General features: G+C 40.6%; 2 protein-coding genes across 6 annotated transcripts in view; one reads left to right on the top strand and one right to left on the bottom strand.

The window, feature by feature from the left end:
* Positions 1–2,684: 2,684 nt before the first annotated feature.
* Positions 2,685–18,784, bottom strand: kpna5 (karyopherin alpha 5 (importin alpha 6)). 4 transcript variants are annotated; one of them, XM_044206528.1, is made up of 14 exons: positions 18,554–18,638; positions 17,503–17,636; positions 16,864–16,965; positions 16,586–16,685; positions 15,702–15,796; positions 10,921–11,052; positions 10,070–10,158; positions 9,894–9,993; positions 9,604–9,767; positions 7,498–7,576; positions 7,243–7,368; positions 7,031–7,158; positions 6,129–6,307; positions 2,685–4,760 (listed from the first exon to the last, which is right to left on the bottom strand). In XM_044206528.1, exons 2-14 carry the CDS (start codon positions 17,629–17,631, stop codon positions 4,573–4,575), a joined length of 1,611 nt encoding a protein of 536 aa, XP_044062463.1. In that variant the 5' UTR covers positions 17,632–17,636; positions 18,554–18,638; the 3' UTR covers positions 2,685–4,572. The 4 variants fall into 4 exon arrangements, with proteins under 4 accessions (XP_044062463.1, XP_044062462.1, XP_044062461.1 ...); XM_044206527.1 differs by lacking the exon at positions 18,554–18,638 and adding an exon at positions 18,677–18,784 and having other exon boundaries at positions 7,031–7,368; XM_044206526.1 differs by having other exon boundaries at positions 7,031–7,368; positions 18,554–18,691.
* Positions 18,785–19,276: 492 nt separating this feature from the next.
* LOC122880953 (zinc finger containing ubiquitin peptidase 1) overlaps positions 19,277–20,498 on the top strand; it is a 48,932-nt gene continuing 47,710 nt past the window's right edge. For both annotated transcript variants that reach the window (XM_044206523.1, XM_044206522.1), the window contains exon 1: positions 19,277–19,411. The gene's annotated coding sequence lies outside the window, so the exon portion shown is untranslated. The remainder of the gene's footprint in view (positions 19,412–20,498) is intronic.

Here is a 20,498-nt window from a genome sequence, read left to right as displayed (position 1 = left end):
CTTCCTATTAACAGACAGAAACCTTGGACAGAACCAGACTCAATGGTGGGCGGCCATCCGCCGCTGCCGTGTTGGGTTTTGAGAGAGAGAGAGAGAGAGGCAGAGAGACAGAGAAAGAGGTTTTGAGAGAGAGGTTTAGAGAGGTTTAGAGAGAGAGAGAGTGAGAGAGAGAGAGAGAGAGAGAGAGAGAAGGAGGTGGGGACACAATGCAAATACCACCTAGAATTTTAAAATAGTAATAATATTATGGTAGTGACAATAATAGGAATGACAGTCGACAATAATAGTAACAGAGCCAAAAACAACAACTGTAGTAGAAGTTGTCGAGCAGGAACACGGGGCCAGCAGGTGGCTCACAACCACTGATCCAGTCTCTGCAGCTCCGGAGGCAGAAATACCTGCTGGAAGTGACAGAAGGAGAGACGAGAAAGCACAAAACTACAGGAGAGAGAAGATGTCGAGTTAGTAACGTGTAGTAATGGGATAAAAATGCATACAGATGGAGAGGGAGAGAAGGAGAGAGGAAAGAGGTGCATCATGGGAAGTCCCGGCAGTCTAGGCTTATAGCAGCATAACTAAGGGATGGTTCAGGACTCACCCAAGCCAGCCCTAACTATAAGCTTTATCAAAGTCTTCAGCCTACTCTTAAATGTGGAGATGGTGTCTGCCTCCTTAACCCAAACTAGGACCTGATTCCAAGGAGAGGAGCTTGATAACTGAGCTGCAGTGACAGTATTAAAGTGTAAAAGCATTTACACTTCCTCTCAGGAATGAAAGAACCTTTGTGCAATTATAATTCATCTTTATGTATTTAGTGTGATAAACTATCCCTCCATTTGTTAGAAGCTCTGGTTTAATATTAACCTTTAAGCTGCTAAGTCACAATTTATTCCTTACATTTCCCCCTTTTTACACAAAGTGGCAACAATAACATGGAGAAATACATTCAAGAATTACCAAGAAAAAAACAAAAGTAATACTTAAAATTATAATTACAATAAGATAATGCTGGTTAAACTGCAATAGATGCAAATACTTCACTGCTTATGACAATGAGGATCTTCTGTTATAAGCAAGCATAATTCAAATGTCACACAAATATTTAAAAGGATTTATTCTTCCTCATCATCACTGTATGGAGAACCTGGAGCCCAATCAGAAGTTGGGAAAAGATCATGTGTCCCCAGTTCAGGTTCAGTAGAGAGTTGCAGGTATGTTTGAGTGGTCCCCATAACACCATCAATCAACCTATACATTAAAGCTCTCATGCATGCGAGTGTGTAGGTGCAGAAACACAACATTGTGAACTTTGGTGTGTGTGTGTGTGTCCAGCTAAATGTTTTAGAAGAGAGTTTCTTTCTGGGTGATCTGGGTCTTTGAAAGAGATTTTTGTCTCTTCTGTTGCTCCATTGTTAACAGTTCAGCATCGATCATTGGTGGTCGGATGCCACATTTGTCAGCTTCTTCTGGGCCTGCATTGGTGTCGTTGGCAGGGGACTGTTGTCAGCTTTTTCTGGACCACTACTCCAGGTCTGCGATGGTGCCGTTGGTAGGGCACTTCCCTCTGAGGAGCGGCCATTTTTAGAGTCCTGCCGGTGGACTATTTCCCACGGTCGAGGGCAGAGGACTATGGTGATGCCAACGAAGAAGCTGGTGGCCAGGATTACACGGCAGGATTCCTCCTCGAAGCCCCACAGGTTAGGCCTCTGGCGGCATTGTGTCCGGTCGGGTGGCATTTCCGGGGAAGGATTTACACTGGGTGGCTCTCCCTGTTACCTTAACTGCAGTTGGAGTGGTTAGGAGCACCTGGAATGGTCATGACCAGCAATGTTGGTGCCGGGTTTCCTCAAGTATTTTACCATGACCCAATCATTTGGCTAGAAGTTGTGGCGCTGTTCTGAGGTGGGCTGAGGCAAGGCAGCATTTACATTAGGAAAGATAAGCTTCAGAGTATTAAGAGCACAACAATATGCTAACATTTCATCCTCAAGCCCTGTAAGGGTCAGCTTGCTCTGGGGAAAGGGTGTGTCGATCATGTGCATGGGGCGTACAGTAAGTATCTCATGGGGGAGAGTCCTGTGGTTTTGTGTGGACGACTTCTCATGTACATCAGTTCTAAGGGCAGAACATCAACCCATGACAGTTGTGTTTCAGCCATAAGCTTTGTGAGCTTTGTTTTTAAGAGTCTGATTTGCTCTTTCAACTGCACCTCCAAACGCTGGGTAGGCACAATGTGTTTTTAGATTTATTTTCAAACTTTCTGAAAGGCTCTGGATTACACTATTTACAAAATGCATACCATAGTCACTGGTTACCTTAGATGGGAGTCCCCATCTTGGGATGATTTCTCTCACAAGAACCGTTGCTACTGAAACTGCAGTAGCACGTCGGCAATGAAAACACTCGATCTATTTTGAAATCATATCTACAATCACCAGACAACACTTGTAATACAGGTAGTGGAGTAAAATGTACAATATTTCCCTCTGCAAAGGTAGTGAAGTATAAAAAGTATGAAATGGATATACAAGAACCTCAAATGTACTCAAGTAAGATTTCTGAGTAAATTTACTTATTTACTTTACAAAAGCATTTTCAGTCAACTCAATTCAACAGTAAATGTGACAGTCAATTAGAATAAGAACTTTCCTAAAGAAAGGACAAAAAGCAGTAATGCAAGCGTGTTTGGTTTGTATCCAACAGATCACTTTATTAATTCTTGTTACACAATATAAGTGTGCATCCCCACACAGAAGAGCCAGGCATCATTACAGACAGCCTGACCCAGCTTCATTGTCAGACCTCTGTCAGTGTTAGGAACTGTTGCTGCATACAGTAATTCACTCCTGTACACGGCTGCTGGAATTCTAACACACAATTTCTACTGAGAGCCACAAGTACACAGCAAATTAATTCCCAAACAGGAGAAAACAAAAACACTACCAAAACCTAAAAAATATGATATACAATCATACAAACCAGGAATATTAGAAAACTATACACGATTGAATGTGCTTGATGTAATTTCTGCATTAGAAATATTTTCCATTTCATGCAAATATAGATTGATTTCATGTTCAGTTCTCCACCAATCAATGTCGCTGTACTCAAATGTGGTTCAGGGGTAGAGCCAAAAGCAGGAAAAAAATCCCACTGTGTTTCCATCTTAAGACTTCAACCACAAAATCAGAAAATGAAAAAATAAAAATAAATATAAAAGCTTAGGAGACAAAACCTCACAGGAGACAAACCTCAAAATAAAACAAACTGTCAAGGGTGCATAAAGCAGTGATGGACTGGAAATACTACAACTGCATATCAGCCAGAAAACATAATTGCATATCACACCTTCCCACAGCCACTTAAATACGTCTTTACACTTTCTTACATGTATATATAATATACAACCCCTCTGTCGACTAATCCCATCACATCAAGGAAATGATGATTGAAGGCAGAAAAAATAATTTATGATATATTACCTTGATAGTTCATAGTGACCTAGAAAACAGGACAAAAATCTCATTCAAGATTGTTGCACATACTGCATCATGTCCATCATGTAACATACAGCACTTGTCTTGCCCTGATACTGCTTTCTGAAATAAAGAAGATTTAAAATAAGCAGAAAAAAACACTAGTGAACAGCCAACACTGTTGCAGATTTCAAACAAACTTGGGCCAGTTGGCCGGTTACATAATCCAGGAATCTGTTTCCTTCAGTCAGAACTGAGGGTGGAGAAGAGAAAGAGGATCTCCACCACAGCTCTCAAAAGACAAATAAATAAAAGAAGCAGTCTCCAGGTGCTCGCCAAGTCCTTTTAAATCGACAGGAGAGGACAAAGAGCCCAGAAAGCATGTGCAGCTGCTTCAGACTAAGTATGGCAACACCAGGATGTGGAGTAGTACTGTATTTACATCCACTACCTGCCTACAGACTTCTGACAGCTCAGCCACTAGACCCTGAATCTGAACACCAAGGATTTTAAGATTGGATTTTTGCCGTTTTGCTGTTCATTTAGGGCTTTTCTTTTCTTCCTTCCTTCCTTTCGGTTTCTTTCTTTCTGAAGACTGAAGAGGTAGTTTCACATTGAATAAGGGATATGGATGCTGATTTGGAGACACCAGTTTCTAATTGTAACACAAATATCATAAACATAATTTAGAATGATGAAAAAATATCACAGGAAGTCAAAGGAACATCATACTGTGCAGCATTAAAGAAAAAAAGAGAGAATTCTTTCTTTAGCATGAGTTGGCTTTCCATGGCATGGACATCTCATCTATGGGATAGAAACCAGCAAGACTGAGCCCTCCAAACAGGTTCCCACAGCACAGCACCAATGAGCCAAACGGGCTCTTATGTTTCATCTCCATATTCACAAAGCTCTCTCTGGCTCTCCAGAGTAGGTGTTGCTGTGAGTACATAGTAGAAGTGAAGGTCTGGGGAGCTGGTGGAGCTGGCCCGGCAAAGACGAGGTGTTGTCCCAGGAGAGTTTGCAGACCAATAGGCCACTGTCTCTAGCAGAGGTTTAGAGACCAAGAAGAAGGTGCTGTGGAGGTGAGGTGGTGTTAAAGCTGGAAACCCTCCATAGGTCCTTCCTGTTGCTGGAAGACAAACTGGCCTTGACTCTGGTCCACTTGAGGAGCCAGACTGGCGTCCTCCTCCTCCACGCCGAAGTAGTGTTCGATCAGGTCGAAGGCTTTCTGGTAGATCTCCTGGTTCTCGTGGCTCTGCAGGAACTCGATCTTGTCCAGGCCTGAAAGGGTTCACCCACATATACACAACTCATTCTAGTTCCTATACTTCACACAACTATGTGGCAAAAGTACAACAGGATTAACTGAAGTGTAGAATGAATAATGCCACAACTATGTCTTTAGCACCAAGTTTCAAAAACTGTACTTGTTTGATGATATATTTCCTGAATTACATTTTACAGTTCATTTTAAACAGTATTTTCTTTAGGCAAAGTTCTAGCTGTTTGAGTTAATAATTTGTTTAAAACATCATAACGTTTAATAAAGTTTTCAACTGACAAGCATTTACAAGCATCACCTGCTGGTCAGTAATCCTCATTATCTACTCACGCCTGAATCAATAACAACAGGCAGAAATACCCACATCATTGTAAAGATCCAGTGGGTGTAGCCTGTCACATATAACCCGCTGATGGTGAATATGCTGTCCATTTTCAATTAGCTTGTCTAGTCGCTCCAAGCGTTTTTATTCTCGTAGCAGGCAAATTGTCCAGTTGGTTAACAGCTACACAACTGTTACATCCAGTAGTTACTAGGTGTAAATATTTAGTAACAACTAATATAAGTACATAAGAACTAGTTTGTGTGGTACAATCCGCTTTAATTTAGTTATGCGTGAATTCCTAAGCAAAGTTTGAACTTATGAACAGCTGGTGCAACTGGCTCCTGAAATTTAACTATCCCATACAAGAAAGGATGGACTATTAAATATTTCTAATGGTAAGTTGAGGTGTGGATGTGAAATGCATCGAGAAACAGTGTGTGTCCCCGGTGTGTGTGGGTGGTGACACTGGCTGACAAATGCGTTAGGACGCCTCACAGCTGTCTGTAGTTTTGGCAGCTATTTGTCACACTTTGGAGGGTCAGGATGGCTTAAAATGGTACTAATGCTGAAGAGGTGAAAGCAATTACAAATAATACTTTATATATTGTTAATGCAGCATAAACTACAAAAGACAAAGTGGGAGTGGAACTCATTTGAAGGCATCAAACCTCAGACATTTACGTCCTCCGGGTGCCAGGGAGCTTTTTCTTAATGATAAAAGTTAAAAAACTTCAAATTTAGTGGACATTCAGCTGTTAAATGATGTTGTCGTGTAATCATTTCAATCAAAAGATGTATGTGTTATTTGTCAAACAGTAAAAACTATTTTATCATTACTGGACTATTTCATAAGTACATGTCTCAACCAGAGACAAGATAAGTGTATCGTAACAAGACAACTATTAATTCAGGCTAATCAGATTATAAAACCTGAATGTAATTGTGCAGAATCGTTGGTTCACAGATGTATTTGTGGTACAGATACAGCAACAAAATATGTGTGAGTCATTTATTAGTTGTGTGATGTGTTGCAGAGCTGTACCGTAAGCCTCCTCAATGAGAGCACAGTACGGATTGATGCCTGTTCCGTTCTGTTTGGCCTCCTGTTCTCCTAGTCTGAGGATGTTCTCCAGACCATTCAGAGACACCTGCACGATCTTTGAGTCCATCACTGTCAGCAGGTCACACATTGGTTTAATGGCATTCAGAGACACCAGGTATCTGTTCACACGAAGAAAAATCTTAAATCACATTTATTTTTAATAGATTAGTCATTACAAAGTTTTGGTCAGTAAAATTATTAAAAAACATTAAAATATAAAAACGTGATCATTTTTTCTCCTAATGTTCTAACTGTAAATACAAGCCTGTCTATTTTCAAAACATTATCGAGAGGCAGATCAAACGTTGTCTGGACTGTGTGACTTTGGTCTGGCTCCAGCTGCGGCTGAGCTGATCACTATTCTACAATCCTGTTATCCAGGAGGGAGTTGTCAAATTCTCAGTGTTCTCCTGGGTGTTTAAAGGGAAGATCACACGGAGGCTACAGGCGCAGCCCCTTAACAAACACCACAACAGCTGGTGCGCCTGAGGAGCAGGGCTGCTCCGTAGCTCTCTCACAGTCCAACAGCTAACTAGCAAGCTAGCTAGTTAGCCTATATATCAGCATAGAAAATGGCATTATACTTGCCAGAGAGATTCACCTGGCTGCTCAAGCAACAGGAACAAAGTGGTAAAGTAGTAAAGCCCACCTCCTGCTTGATTTGATTGGCTGCCTGGGCCAAGTTTGACATTGACAGGTGGTGCGACTATAACTTGCGCTGAAAAATTTAGAATATTTTAATTTTTATGCGCGCCGTACCATAGGAAAACGATGGTTTTGCTGGCAACGCGTTTCTAGCGGTGCATCTCTGTGTAATCGCCCCTTAAGTCTGGCAAACATACCTTATCTGTGCAGGAGTGCCCCCAGAGGTGGCGTTAGTAATAGCCCACGCTGCCTCCTTCCTCGTGCGGAACTCGGCCTTCTGAAGGATCTCTATCAGTACTGGGAAGATGTTGGCATCAATCACATTCTGACGAGAAGAAATATTGTCAGCTACAACAAACAGCAGCCCTTCTTCAGACGACACACTAAACCCAGGTGAAGCAGCCTTTACCTGAATCTGAGCTCTGTTTCCTGCTGTGATGTTGGACACAGTCCAGCACGCCTCCTTCTTGATGGACTCCTTGGGACTGCTGAGGAGGTGGAGTAAACATGGTAGTGCTGAACAGTTCAAGATTACCTGAGATGACAAACATACAAACAAACATCAGATGGCAACATTTACACTTAATACTGTATATGATCCCTTACAAATAAATGAATGAAGACAAAGTGAGGGAATCAGTACTGTGAGTAGTTGAGCCTCTACCTGAGTCTGGATGTCATCTCCTGTTACAATGTTGCCCACCGCACGTAAAGCAGGAGAAACAACCTTATAGTCACTGTGCCTATAACAAATAAAAACAAACATTCACACAGTGTTACAGCAAAAGCTACTGATGGTGAGACCTCTAAAATCTAATTTCTTTGAAGAATTTGACAGTTTTCATGCCAAAACATTGAGAAACTGAAACTATTCAATTAAAGATATTCATGCATAAATTAATTCAGGTTAGGGGCATTCCACTGACAAGAACAATAGAACCCAATTGACACCAACGATTTCTGTTCAAGACCATTGATTTCCTGTTTCAGTAGCAGCGTGAAACTTTGGCTACAAGCCACTCAAATTGTCTTACTGTATTTCTGGACCTTTTAAATGCTTACTACTTCTACTACTTACATACTACTAAAAACAGACATTTTCTTTGTCAAACATTCAAGTCATATATAGAGAAGAGTTGTGAAGTGTGGATGGACAATGCTTAAAGAGATTTTTGATGGATTGACAATCCAGACCTACTGGATCTACCACCATCCCACCTGCTTTCATTGATTATCTTGACTATCTTCTCAGAGCGAGCTCCTCAACATCAAGTCACTGTGGACTCAAATCAAAATGCCTAGAAAAGCTGAAGAACAACTCACACAAGAAAAGAGCTACAAATCATATCTACAAGTGATTGTTGATTCTATGTTTGCCCGCATGGACAGTCTTGTTAAAGATGTACTGAACATGTCCAAAGACATTCAAGACCTTCCAGCTAGCCTCCACTTTCACAGGCAGATTTGGATGACTCGCAAGCCACCAAAGCATAGCTTCCATTAATAGTCTGTCCGCAAAAATGGATTATATGTAAAATCAGTCAAGAAGAAACAACTTAGCAGTAGATGGAGTGCCGGACTCAAAATCTGAATCTTGGAGTGACAGAGATCAAGGCTAACAAAGTATTATCTGACCACCTGAAAATAGACTCCAGGCGTATACAATTAGAAAGATCTCATCGAACTGGAAAATATGACTACGCCAGTTACCCCAGATCCATTGTGGTTAAATTGCTTCGATACAAAAGCAAGCAAGAAATTCTGAAGAGAGCAAAATCCCTCAAACGCACTAATATCTTCATCAACGAGGACTTTTCCGAAAATGTTTGCATGAAACGAAAGGAACTGCTACCACAGCTCAAAGAGGAGAGGAAGAAGAGGATCACTACCTTTCTGAAATATGATCCGCTGGTTGTGCACCCTCTCCGATCTGGTTAAAACTCCCCTAGCTATCACTTATTTTGTCTGTCTACAGCTACAAAATGTCACAGATCTCTAGAGAATATATTTTCACAAGTATTGTTGTGATGCAATCATGTCTGATGAAAATGAGTCCACGGATGACAGTGATCCCAGCTGTGTAACTGGGATCTGGAAAAGTTACAACTAATTAATTTGTGGCTCTGATAAACACTGCTGTCCTGCAGACTTAGTTTCACCTCCCCAAAAGTTTTAGGGTGGCTGGACCACACGGTGAGCTCTTCATACAGTAGGAAAAAGCTAAAATGTTAAACACTATATTATGAGGGATTGCATATAAACACTAGCATCTGGTTATACATTTTCCTTGACCCACTGTGATTCGACCTTACATTTATAATGTTAGTTGAGAGAAAAAGTCTGCAAGTTGCCCCAGATGTAGATCCCTGTGCAGTTAGCCATAATGGCTTTTCCAGGTGGCTACATTCTGTGTTTACGTGTTAGGTTGTTTTGTGCAAGTCCTCATTTCCCCAAATCTCTCGCTCTACAATGGAGGTGGCAAGTACAAAGTTGGCATGACCCATAGAGTCACAACAGCCACATTTATGGGAAAAACAATGGGATTTTCCTTTGAATATAGTTCCAGTCCATAGTTAAATCACCAGTCCATCAGTGTGAATAGTTCACTAAACTGCAGGGAACCCCAGCACCTACACTGCTTTACACTACACTACTAGATAACCCACCACTGAAATTACATGTCACATACATGTAATTCAGCTTGACCTGTTCTTCCTCTAGTGAATCAGGAAATGACTACTCCTATAATATGGAATCGTTCGTTCCTTACATAAGCAGCTCCACCAGTCTGCGGCAGACCCCGGAGTCGATGACCGTCTGGATCTTTTCATTAGGGCCGTCAGACAGGTAGGACAGAGCCCAGCAAGCGTCAGCCAGCACATCTGGATCACTGCTGAACAGAAGCCTGGACAGCACGCTGAGACAAGGAGACACCTGACACACACCAGAGACAAGGACAACAAAGACACAGCTGGATGAACAATTCAAGAATTAATGCTGCAAGCAGAAATAAGGCAAATGGGCTACAGTATTCCATTTAGTTATGAAACGTAGAGTCACCTTAGCAAAATCTGGTGGTGGGTTCTTCCCTCGGCACAGGTTGGACAGAGCCCACACTGCATTGCGGGTTGTTGTAAGACGGTTGGATTTAGCGAGTAGCCTGGACATGACAACGCAGGATCCAGTTGTTATCACATAATATTTGACACATTCAGACAGAGAGGAAGGACACTTACTGTTGTAGAGACAGCAGGATGCCACAGTTAAGCACGTAGTCTCTGCACTCGGCATTGTCTCCTGCTATGTTCCCCAACGCCCAAACCGCCTGAAACACAACACACCGTCAATATGCCTCAGTGTCTGAATGAGAATGTGCTGCACCAATCAGTGACTAGCTGCCTCTCAAAACTCCTGATCCAGTCATGAAGGCTAGCAAAACTAGACTCTGTTGATACAACTGTGTATGTTTCTGCAGCTGTATGACCTGTTTCTCACCTCTAATTTATTCTGAAACTGATTTTTGTGGATAATTCAGGCAAAATTTAGCAGCATGTTCAGGACAGTCACCATGTTGTCAGTTCAAGAATTTGAACAGACAAATGACAGCCCAGTGAGTGGTGTTAGGAGTGGGTGATGTGGATAAACTCTTATCAAGGTATATGTCATTTTATATTGTGATTTCAATATGTACAGGCCTTTTCCACTCCAGGAACTCACAACTTTATTTAACTTTTACACCGAGTTCCTGAACCTAAATCTTGGATTTAGTATCACCTCCTGAGCAGTGCCAAGTTCAGGAAAGAAATGCAACAGCTTGTTTGCAACACGGCAAACACAGCAACAATCATGCGATTGGCAATTGACAAAAAAGCTGGAATAAATACAGAGTGCAGAATATAATATTGTGATTGCTTTTTGTGCGTTACCAGGCTACTACTACACAATACAAACAGAAATCTTGCAGAACTTAAACACTGCATGCAGAAAGTATCTGTTTCAAAAAAGAGCATTTCAAATGAGTACTGTTTTATGGTCTATATAATGACACTTACGCCCATATTTAAAATGTAATATTGTAGGCTCTCACCTGTTCCTGGACATCCTCGTACTCAGAGTTCAGCAGCTCAATGAAAATGGGAACTGCTCCTGTTTCAATCACCACCTTGGTGTGCAGGAAGGTACCTGATGCGATGTTTGTAAGTGCCCAGGCTGCCTCAAACTGTTGGAAACACCCATAATACACACAAAAATATCATTTCAGTAAATCCACAGTCTGAAATTACCACCAGCCAAGTTAATAACATGACCACCTTTCCCATGCAATCATTTACTTCTTGATTAATTACAAATAGATCAAGCAATATACAACATATTATGTTCTATACTGCTGAAGTGACATTTCAGAGAAATTAAAAACATGAATTACTTTGACTGGTGCAAGTTATTCTTAGTATGAACATTTGAGATGTACCACATCTTTGAGAGCCAGATATTGAATTCTGGACATTGCTCATGGTGAACTCAAGTACACAGTATGCATAAAACGCAGGGGCAAACTGACTCAACTTGGAGATTACCAAAGAATTTTGAAACATAAGATGTACTTGGGACCTTTTCAAAACAGCATAGAGTCTACAAATTCTTTTTCGGCTTTGAAATGAGTTGGGGTTTTGATAGCATTTTATCCAGTCTGAATCCAGTATTCAATCTGAATCCTTTCAAACCTATTATTGAACTTGTGTTTAGCGCTCAACTTAATTCATCCTTAAAAGACATTTATATACAAAGCAGAAGATATCAAATGTTGATTAAATATGTATTCACACATTGAAATAACAGTAGCCTACTGACTTTGGCATACCTTATTAGCCAAAAGCTACTTGCTCCAAATACTGAAAGTCCTTATTCAGAACTACAAGTTAATCCACTGAATTTATTGATATATGAATTTATTTTTAACTGGGAGATTCTGACTTCTTCAAGATAGCGTTAGAAGAACTAGGGATGGGTATCGTTAGGATTTTATCAATACTACTACTCTTATCTATAGGCTACTCCTTACGGGTCCTTTACTGATGCTCTTCTCAGTTCTTTTTTTATTACTGAATAAAGCAGAAATTCACAACAGGATTTGAATGTATTCACATTTTAAATATACTAAAATATTACTTCTAGAGCAGAAACAGCTAAATAAAAAAAAAAATCTAAATAAAATAATATTCACGACAGTAAAACACTGAGTGAAGTTTAAAAAGAATGCACAACAGTCAAAATCGGTCACTATCATTCATCCTGTCCTCATCAGTTTGGGAAATTAACTTTTTAAAATGTGAACATCTACCAGCCACTGACAGATACATATTCAAATTCACCACCCACTCAATAGTAAATCATTATTTTGTGGCTGCCGTCTCAGCCAGTAAGTCTACAAGGATTTGCTTAGATGTAAGATATATGTGCCTAATTGCGCTATAGACAGTTACATACAGTCAGCTTTAGTTTTAGCTTGTTCATAGCAATTTACTATTAGCCTAAAGAGTGCGCTGTGGCTGAATGGGATACGGAGGGCAAAGCGGTTGAAAATATCGTTTTTCTGCAACTTTATTAGGGTTGCCCCCGACTAAAGATTTGTTTTAGTCGACTAGTAGTCGTTTGTTCAAGCCATTGGTAGACTAGTCATTTATGATATTAATTTAATTATTTAAATGTATATTTTGGGGGAAAACTATCTGAGTTCCACGGCTGAAAAAGAATGTTACAAGTAGCATTAACACTGTGCTACATTACAGAGAAATACAAAACCGTAATAGTGAGCCTTTAAAATCTACATTTTACAAGGGCCACGAAGCGAGCCGCCTCTTTTTGTGAAATTATTTTAACACAGTATAACATCACACAAGTCTCGTTGTTCAAAACACGGGAATACAGGGAGTGCAGAATTATTAGGCAAGTTGTATTCTTGAGGATTAATTTTATTATTGAACAACAACCATGTTCTCAATGAACACAAAAAACTCATTAATATCAAAGCTGAATATTTTTGGAAGTAGTTTTTAGTTTTAGCTATTTTAGGGGGATATCTGTGTGTGCAGGTGACTATTACTGTGCATAATTATTAGGCAACTTAACAAAAAACAAATTTATACCCATTTCAATTATTTATTTTTACCAGTGAAACCAATATAACATCTCAACATTCACAAATATACATTTCTGACATTCAAAAACCAAACAAAAACAAATCAGTGACCAATATAGCCACCTTTCTTTGCAAGGACACTCAAAAGCCTGCCATCCATGGATTCTGTCAGTGTTTTGATCTGTTCACCATCAACATTGCGTGCAGCAGCAACCACAGCCTCCCAGACACTGTTCAGAGAGGTGTACTGTTTTCCCTCCTTGTAAATCGCACATTTGATGATGGACCACAGGTTCTCAATGGGGTTCAGATCAGGTGAACAAGGAGGCCGTATCATTAGATTTTCTTCTTTTATACCCTTTCTTGCCAGCCACGCTGTGGAGTACTTGGACGCGTGTGATGGAGCATTGTCCTGCATGAAAATCATGTTTTTCTTGAAGGATGCAGACTTCTTCCTGTACCACTGCTTGAAGAAGGTGTCTTCCAGAAACTGGCAGTAGGACTGGGAGTTGAGCTTGACTCCATACTCAACCCGAAAAGGCCCCACAAGCTCATCTTTGATGATACCAGCCCAAACCAGTACTCCACCTCCACCTTGCTGGCGTCTGAGTCGGACTAGAGCTCTCTGCCCTTTACCAATCCAGCCACGGGCCCATCCATCTGGCCCATCAAGACTCACTGTCATTTCATCAGTCCATAAAATCAGTCTTGAGATATTTCTTGGCCCAGTCTTGACGTTTCAGCTTGTGTGTCTTGTTCAGTGGTGGTCGACTTTCTGCCTGTCTTACCTTGGCCATGTCTCTGAGTATTGCACACCTTGTGCTTTTGGGCACTCCAGTGATGTTGCAGCTCTGAAATATGGCCAAACTGGTGGCATGTGGCATCTTGGCAGCTGCACGCTTGACTTTTCTCAGTTCACGGGCAGTTATTTTGCGCCTTGGTTTTTCCACACGCTTCTTGCGACCCTGTTGACTATTTTGAATGAAACGCTTGATTGTTCGATGATCACGCTTCAGAAGCTTGGCTATTTTAAGACTGCTGCATCCCTCTGCAATATATCTCACTATTTTTGACTTTTCTGAGCCTGTCAAGTCCTTCTTTTGACCCATTTTGCCAAAGGAAAGGAAGTTGCCTAATAATTATGCACACCTGATATAGGGTGTTGATGTCATTAGACCACACCCCTTCTCATTACAGAGATGCACATCACCTAATATGCTTAATTGGTAGTAGGCTTTCCAGCCTATACAGCTTGGAGTAAGACAACATGCATAACGAGGATGATGTGGTCAAAATACTCATTTGCCTAATAATTCTGCACTCCCTGTACACTGCACAAAAACAAATACTCGCGGACTTATCAATACTTAAGTAACAATAATGTTACTTAAAAATTAACTCGCTACAAACTCGCTCTTCTGCCGCTTCACGCCTCTCCTGTCCCCGCCTGATGCAGTGTCTTCATCGTCCCCAGAGTCAGAGTCCTGGTTGGAGCCGCTATCACCTCGGTGTCCCTGTCGTCAAACTGGCCTCCATCGGTGTGTTCGGTCCCGGTCCCGTGTTCTCTGGAAGGCTGCTGAGCCGTGTTTCGTTGCCCGCTCGCCCGGCAGCATCCCTCGCTGGGTCCGCCGCCCCGGGCCTGAGAACTTCCTCCTCCCGGCGGCCCAAAGCTCCTGTGCTAGCGGTGTAAACAAACACCAACACTCCCCCGGTACTCCGAGCTCCCAGATTGGGTAGAGTCAGCTAATATGACCGCTAACTTAGCTAACTAGCTAATGGCAGCTAGTACAGTTAGCAGCAGTGCGCCAGTAAGTTACTTCCTGTGTTACAAGAGAAAGGTCCGTGTTGCAACAATCCCCTGATAGTTTCGTCCCGGTGACAATGCGCAGCTCTTTCTGCCTGCGACTACCCGACTAATGACAACGTGGTCGACAAAGACATCAACTAACGCTTTAGTTGACTATTAAGGGGCAGCCCTAAACTTTATGCTTGTTAAACCGGTGTTGATAAATTACTCTTATTGGCTTTTTACCCACGAAGGTTGGTAGGTGTGTGTGGTGGACGAGCTGAGCTCTGCCCTCTGCATGCGAGACAATAAATTACACAATAACCATATTTACCGATCCACCATTATCATTCACTGGTTTCTTCAAGTACCGATAAAATGCCCTGGTTTATTTTATTAACCCTTCATTTAGAAATGGTTCAAATTAAGAACCGGGTTTCGGAGGAAGAGTTATTCACCTGGGCGCCCAAATAAATTTTCACACACATTTTCACGGGGAAGACCCACTGGAAGCGAACAAACCGCGTAACATCGCCTCCGCCACTTCTCACTCGTCATTGTGCGCGTTACATTTGCCAGATAGCAAGTAGCTTGCTCATTAGCAAACATAATGTATATAGGAAACTATTGTGACCTCTTCCATAATGTATGCGACGTGCCGCAGCACTTCCATTTTATTTGTATCTGTAAACGTGGAGGCTAGGGATATAGAAAAGATCCCAGAATGTACAACAAAAATCTCCTCCACAGACATTCAAAATGCGAAATGCTCGCACCCTAGAGCCCTGGTAATACGTCGACGACATAGAAGCAGTGGCACACTATATTAGAAAACCATAGCTATTATCTCATAGTGAAAACATTTAGACATTCAAATGACTAAACATATTCCTGACATGTCTTGCTAATCATAGTTTTGTGTGCTGTGTTGTGAAGCTCTCACCTGCAGTGTGCAGTTTTCACTCCTCTTCAGGAACTCCACAAAACAATTCACAACCCCAGGAGTGGAAATCACCTCATCTATGGGCGGGTTGGGCTCTGCACACAAGAACAGAACAGAACTCACGTCTCATTGAATATAACCTGATTCAAAGAATGAAAGCCATTTAAAAGAAGGCAGTGGTTCTGATCAACTAATGTGCAAAAAGAGATTAGAAGTCAGTTTACCTTTGTGCTCATTAGAAAGTGTACTTTTAAGTGGATATAAAGCCAACTCGTAATATGACACTGAAACAAACCATTACAGACGGTGTAGTCCCTCATTCATCCAGGAGTGTTCCATCGTAGAAAAGGTTTCAGTCGTAGTCATCTGGACACTGTTTTCAGAATCAAGACGTCTCGGCTCCCATTCGGAAGTCATTCTCAAACTTCCGGATGGGAGCCGAGACGTCTTGATTCTGAAAACAGTGTCCAGATGACTACGACTGAAACCTTTTCTACGATGGAACCATTACAGAGTTAAGTGATTCCACTCATGTAGGTGAAACCTTGCTAAACAGCGTCCAGTCAATCGCCCAAACTTTGTGTATTCCTTAAAAATATCAAGATTTCTTGTTTTATATCTGTTTAAAATGACTTTAATTTAAACAGTTCCATCTTTAGTGGTGATTACTGTGGTGTTTTTTGCAGAGATTTGTCAAACAGTCTGTTCTGTTGTGATATAGTGCGAGTTTCAAAAGTTGGCTTTTCTTTCGGTTTAGTCTTCATTATGTTAATCAGTGAAATAGTGGTACAACAGACACTTAAATAAAGCTGTGAGAGATTATTACCTCAATTTAAGATCAAATACATTATGTAAATATTTGAATTCCCAGATACAACACAAACCTTTGGAGAGTAATTTCCTAAATTTCTGTGTAGCAATAAGCTGCTGGTCTGGGTCTTCAGAGAAGATCATCTGAATCATATCTGGAGTTATGACCCCATCCTGCACAAATGTCAACATTAGATAAATATTCAAAATTAGAATCCAGTTCAGATTGTAGCCAATCACAGTTATAGGGAAAAAGTGAGTTTAGACATAAGTTTGATATTGGGGCTTCAGCTATAAATACCAGGCCAGATAAGTAAATTTAAAGAAAAAACAACAGTAAGCCAACACTTACACCTGCAACAGGTACTGTGGAGCTGATGTCTGGATCCTGGATTGGACATTCCAGCATTGATTCATCATTTGAAGGTACGCATACATTTCTCCTCTTGAAAAGCTGTGGGAGCAGAGTCATGGTCACATGATAAATCTGCTGTTTACATTTTTACCACCTTGGCTTGATGAACTGATTGTGAAACCAAACACTCCAGCACACATGTTAATGCACAGAGGTTCAATTGTAATTGAGATCATTTAATGTCCTTAATTGCGAAAACATGTCAAGCATTTAAGACTTTTACAAATAGTTTTATTCATATAAATACACTGGGCATAATAATCAAATCCACTGATGTCACTTCTGAAAACTGGAGACAGCAGTAATCTGTCTGATATACTACTGTATTACTTATCAAGCACACAAATACTAAAGACTACTCCCTAATCTGAAATTTCCTTCTGTTGATGTTTTGAGACATAACTGTGACAGGTGTAGAGCTTCAAAACGCCAACAGTGAGTTGGGAGGAAATTTGGGCATTTAAAGGTGCTATACCAAAATCAGGAAGTCCATCTTTAATGCTACACACTGTTTCATACATTAAATCTAATGTAAAAGGGTTTTAATCAAGTGGTTCAAGGTGAGACAGCGTTTACCTGCTCCTCTCTCTTCTGTTTGCGTAGCTGGATTCCTTCCTCCTCTCTCCTTCGACGCATCTCCTGAGGATTCAACGCTTTGTTCTTATAGCTCTTCATCCTGTAGTTGTCTTTCCCCGGACTCGCCATCCTGTCTGAAAAGTAAGGGTGAAGGACAGGCAGTTAAGCTCAAGGTGCATTCACTGATCAAATGCAAAAATCAACAATTGTTGAGGATCTATGACTCTGTGACAACATTTGGTTGTAGAGGGCAAAACTTTTGCGACTCTCACGATCATTCCAGACAGAGACAATATACTGAATATCATTTGCAGAAATGGCACCTGCCAGATTACTGCTGACTGAGGATAATAAAGAATGATTAACTGGCTTTTGATACATCTCAGAATATGGAGATGCAATGTTTTATTTTGTCTAAACCAGCAATAATATCATTTAAAACTAAGCTAAGAGCTGAGATGGTGCAATGTTTGGCTCTACATCCAGACCTTATAGTGATTATTAACTAGCAATCCAGGATTTCTGACAGGCAGCAGCACAACTTGGAAATTGGAAAATACTTATTAAAGCCAATCGCCTTCTCTAGTCATTTGTAGAGGTATTAGGGTTGTTCATTATGACAGAGTTAAATATCTGATCTTAAACTAACATATTTGGTATTTCATACCAGCCGTTTACCCGTACAGGAAGAAGATCATGCCAAACTCCTTTCCAAAAACTAGCTAGCTGTAACGTTACAAACTAACGCTGCAGTCAAGGCACACATCTAACATGACCTTGATTGAACCTGTTCAAATTTAGACTCAATGCATACAGCTGACGTAAATCCATCCAATAGCACTTTGCTTTAGTAACGTATCTCCGTGCAAAAGCAACATGTACTCGGGCTTTTCCTGGTCAGGGTCTAAACTAGCTTCACGGCTAGCTTAGCTAATGCTGCGTTGTGTCAGATATTTCAGATGCACTTAATTACAATGACGACGACAACAACATCAGTTCCCATAACATATTGCCATGACACTGATTCTTACCCGCTGAAGATCTAAAGTACCTGAATATGCGTACGGGTGTTTATTAGCTACAACCTTTGCTGCTCTCCCTCTGTTTCTAAGAGCAAAATGGCGTCCTATTAAAACTTTCCCAACTAACCCTTCGCGTCAACAACACTATGCACCTCATGCTACTTCCGTCAGCTGTCGGCCGGTTTCTGTGTGGAAAACGCGTCATTCCAGAGAAAGGTCAACCGGAAATTGTGAATTTGTATTCTTGAAAAATCACGCAGGAGGGACTGTCTCATCCTCGACTTTTGTACATTTCCACAAAACTCCACTTTACGATGCATGTCAGTCCTCATTGACAGCTCTTGTTTGCATTATTGCTATATTGTGAGGGCCATTTTTAACAAAAAAATCTAAGCAAAAACCTTTTAATCTTTCGGTGTGTATGCTGTATTTAAATCATACACACAAACAACATATTTAATACGATAATGACATTTCTGTTGTTTCTGTCTGTCATCGTCTTTCTGACCACCCTCACCAATGGTGGAGATGCAAAAGAAATAGCACCAAATCACTGATATTTAATATTGTAGCCCAAACATTGTGGTTTTGTAATAGGTCATGTCAGCAATATTGCATCTAGCATAGTTTTATCTCAGAAACAAAAAGATAGATGACGCGAAACAAAAAGACCCCCAAAAAACAAACAACATTTTCATTTACACCATAAATTAGTCCCTTCATGTTTTCCCATTGCCAATTATTTTATTGTGAAAGTTTGGGCCGGAAGTCGCAGTTTTATGGTGGCGCCATAAGTCTGAATTGCAAGGTTTCGAAGCTGAAGAAAGGAAAGCAAAATATAGGCTGCCTCTATCTTCCTTGTGAACATTAAGTTCATCGCATTAACCGTGAGTGGATTTTCAACTTATTAGACAAAGGCAACGATGCTTGTCAAAGTGTTGAATGTTAAAGTGTTGAATGTGTCTGGCAATCAGTGTCTGCACTGTGTGACATACATGTGTTCATGTAACGTTGTATGAATCGTTGTGACACCATTATTCCAATCACATTTCAATGCGGTGTTCAGTAGCACTGTTAATGTACTTCAAATGTCAAGTACCGCGGTGAAGTTAGTTTTAAGTTGGATATTCGACAGACATTCACTCGGGATCCAGCAGCGTCTTCTTACTCAGTTTCACCCAGTGTTGGCAGTAAGAGGGCGGTTAGCTCACCTCCAAGCGCTCGCTCTTAACCACAGGGTTTCACTTAGGGACCATCAAAAAAAAAAATAAATAAATATATATATATATATATATATATATATATATATATATATATATATATATATAGAGAGAGAGAGAGAGAGAGATATCTGTCTATTTATTGATTGATAGCGCTTGGAGGTGAGCTAACCGCCCTCTTACTGCCAACACTGGGTGAAACTGAGTAAGAAGACGCTGCTGGATCCCGAGTGAATGTCTGTCGAATATCCAACTTAAAACTAACTTCACCGTGGTATGCCAAGTTCTGTTAAAAAATCAGCTTATTTACGATAGTTTTGATCATGGCAGCGTTACACTCCTTGTAAACATTTATTTAGCTCTCTTAGTACAAACCTTACTATATGCGTTGTATACACGCAACACAAACCAGCAAAAAGTTCATCTTTTAGAAAGCGTACGTGGAGATTCCATTCAGCAGAGACACATTAGACACTTATTTTTAAGTGTCTAATGTGTCTCTGCTGAATTACAGTGGTGTGAAAAAGTGTTTGCCCCCTTCCTGATTTCTTATTTTTTTGCATGTTTGTCACACTTAAATGTTTCAGATCATCAAACAAATTTAAATATTAGTCAAAGATAACACAAGTAAACACAAAATGCAGTTTTTAAATGAAGGTTGTTATTATTAAGGGAAAACTAAATCCAAACCTACATGGCCCTGTGTGAAAAAGTGATTAACAATCTCGTTAACACTTTATTTGAAGGTGGGTGC

The sequence above is a fragment of the Siniperca chuatsi genome, linkage group LG9, assembly GCF_020085105.1.
Source record: "Siniperca chuatsi isolate FFG_IHB_CAS linkage group LG9, ASM2008510v1, whole genome shotgun sequence".
NCBI classification, from domain to species: domain Eukaryota; kingdom Metazoa; phylum Chordata; class Actinopteri; order Centrarchiformes; family Sinipercidae; genus Siniperca; species Siniperca chuatsi.
This window is presented reverse-complemented; position numbering and strand designations above follow the sequence as displayed.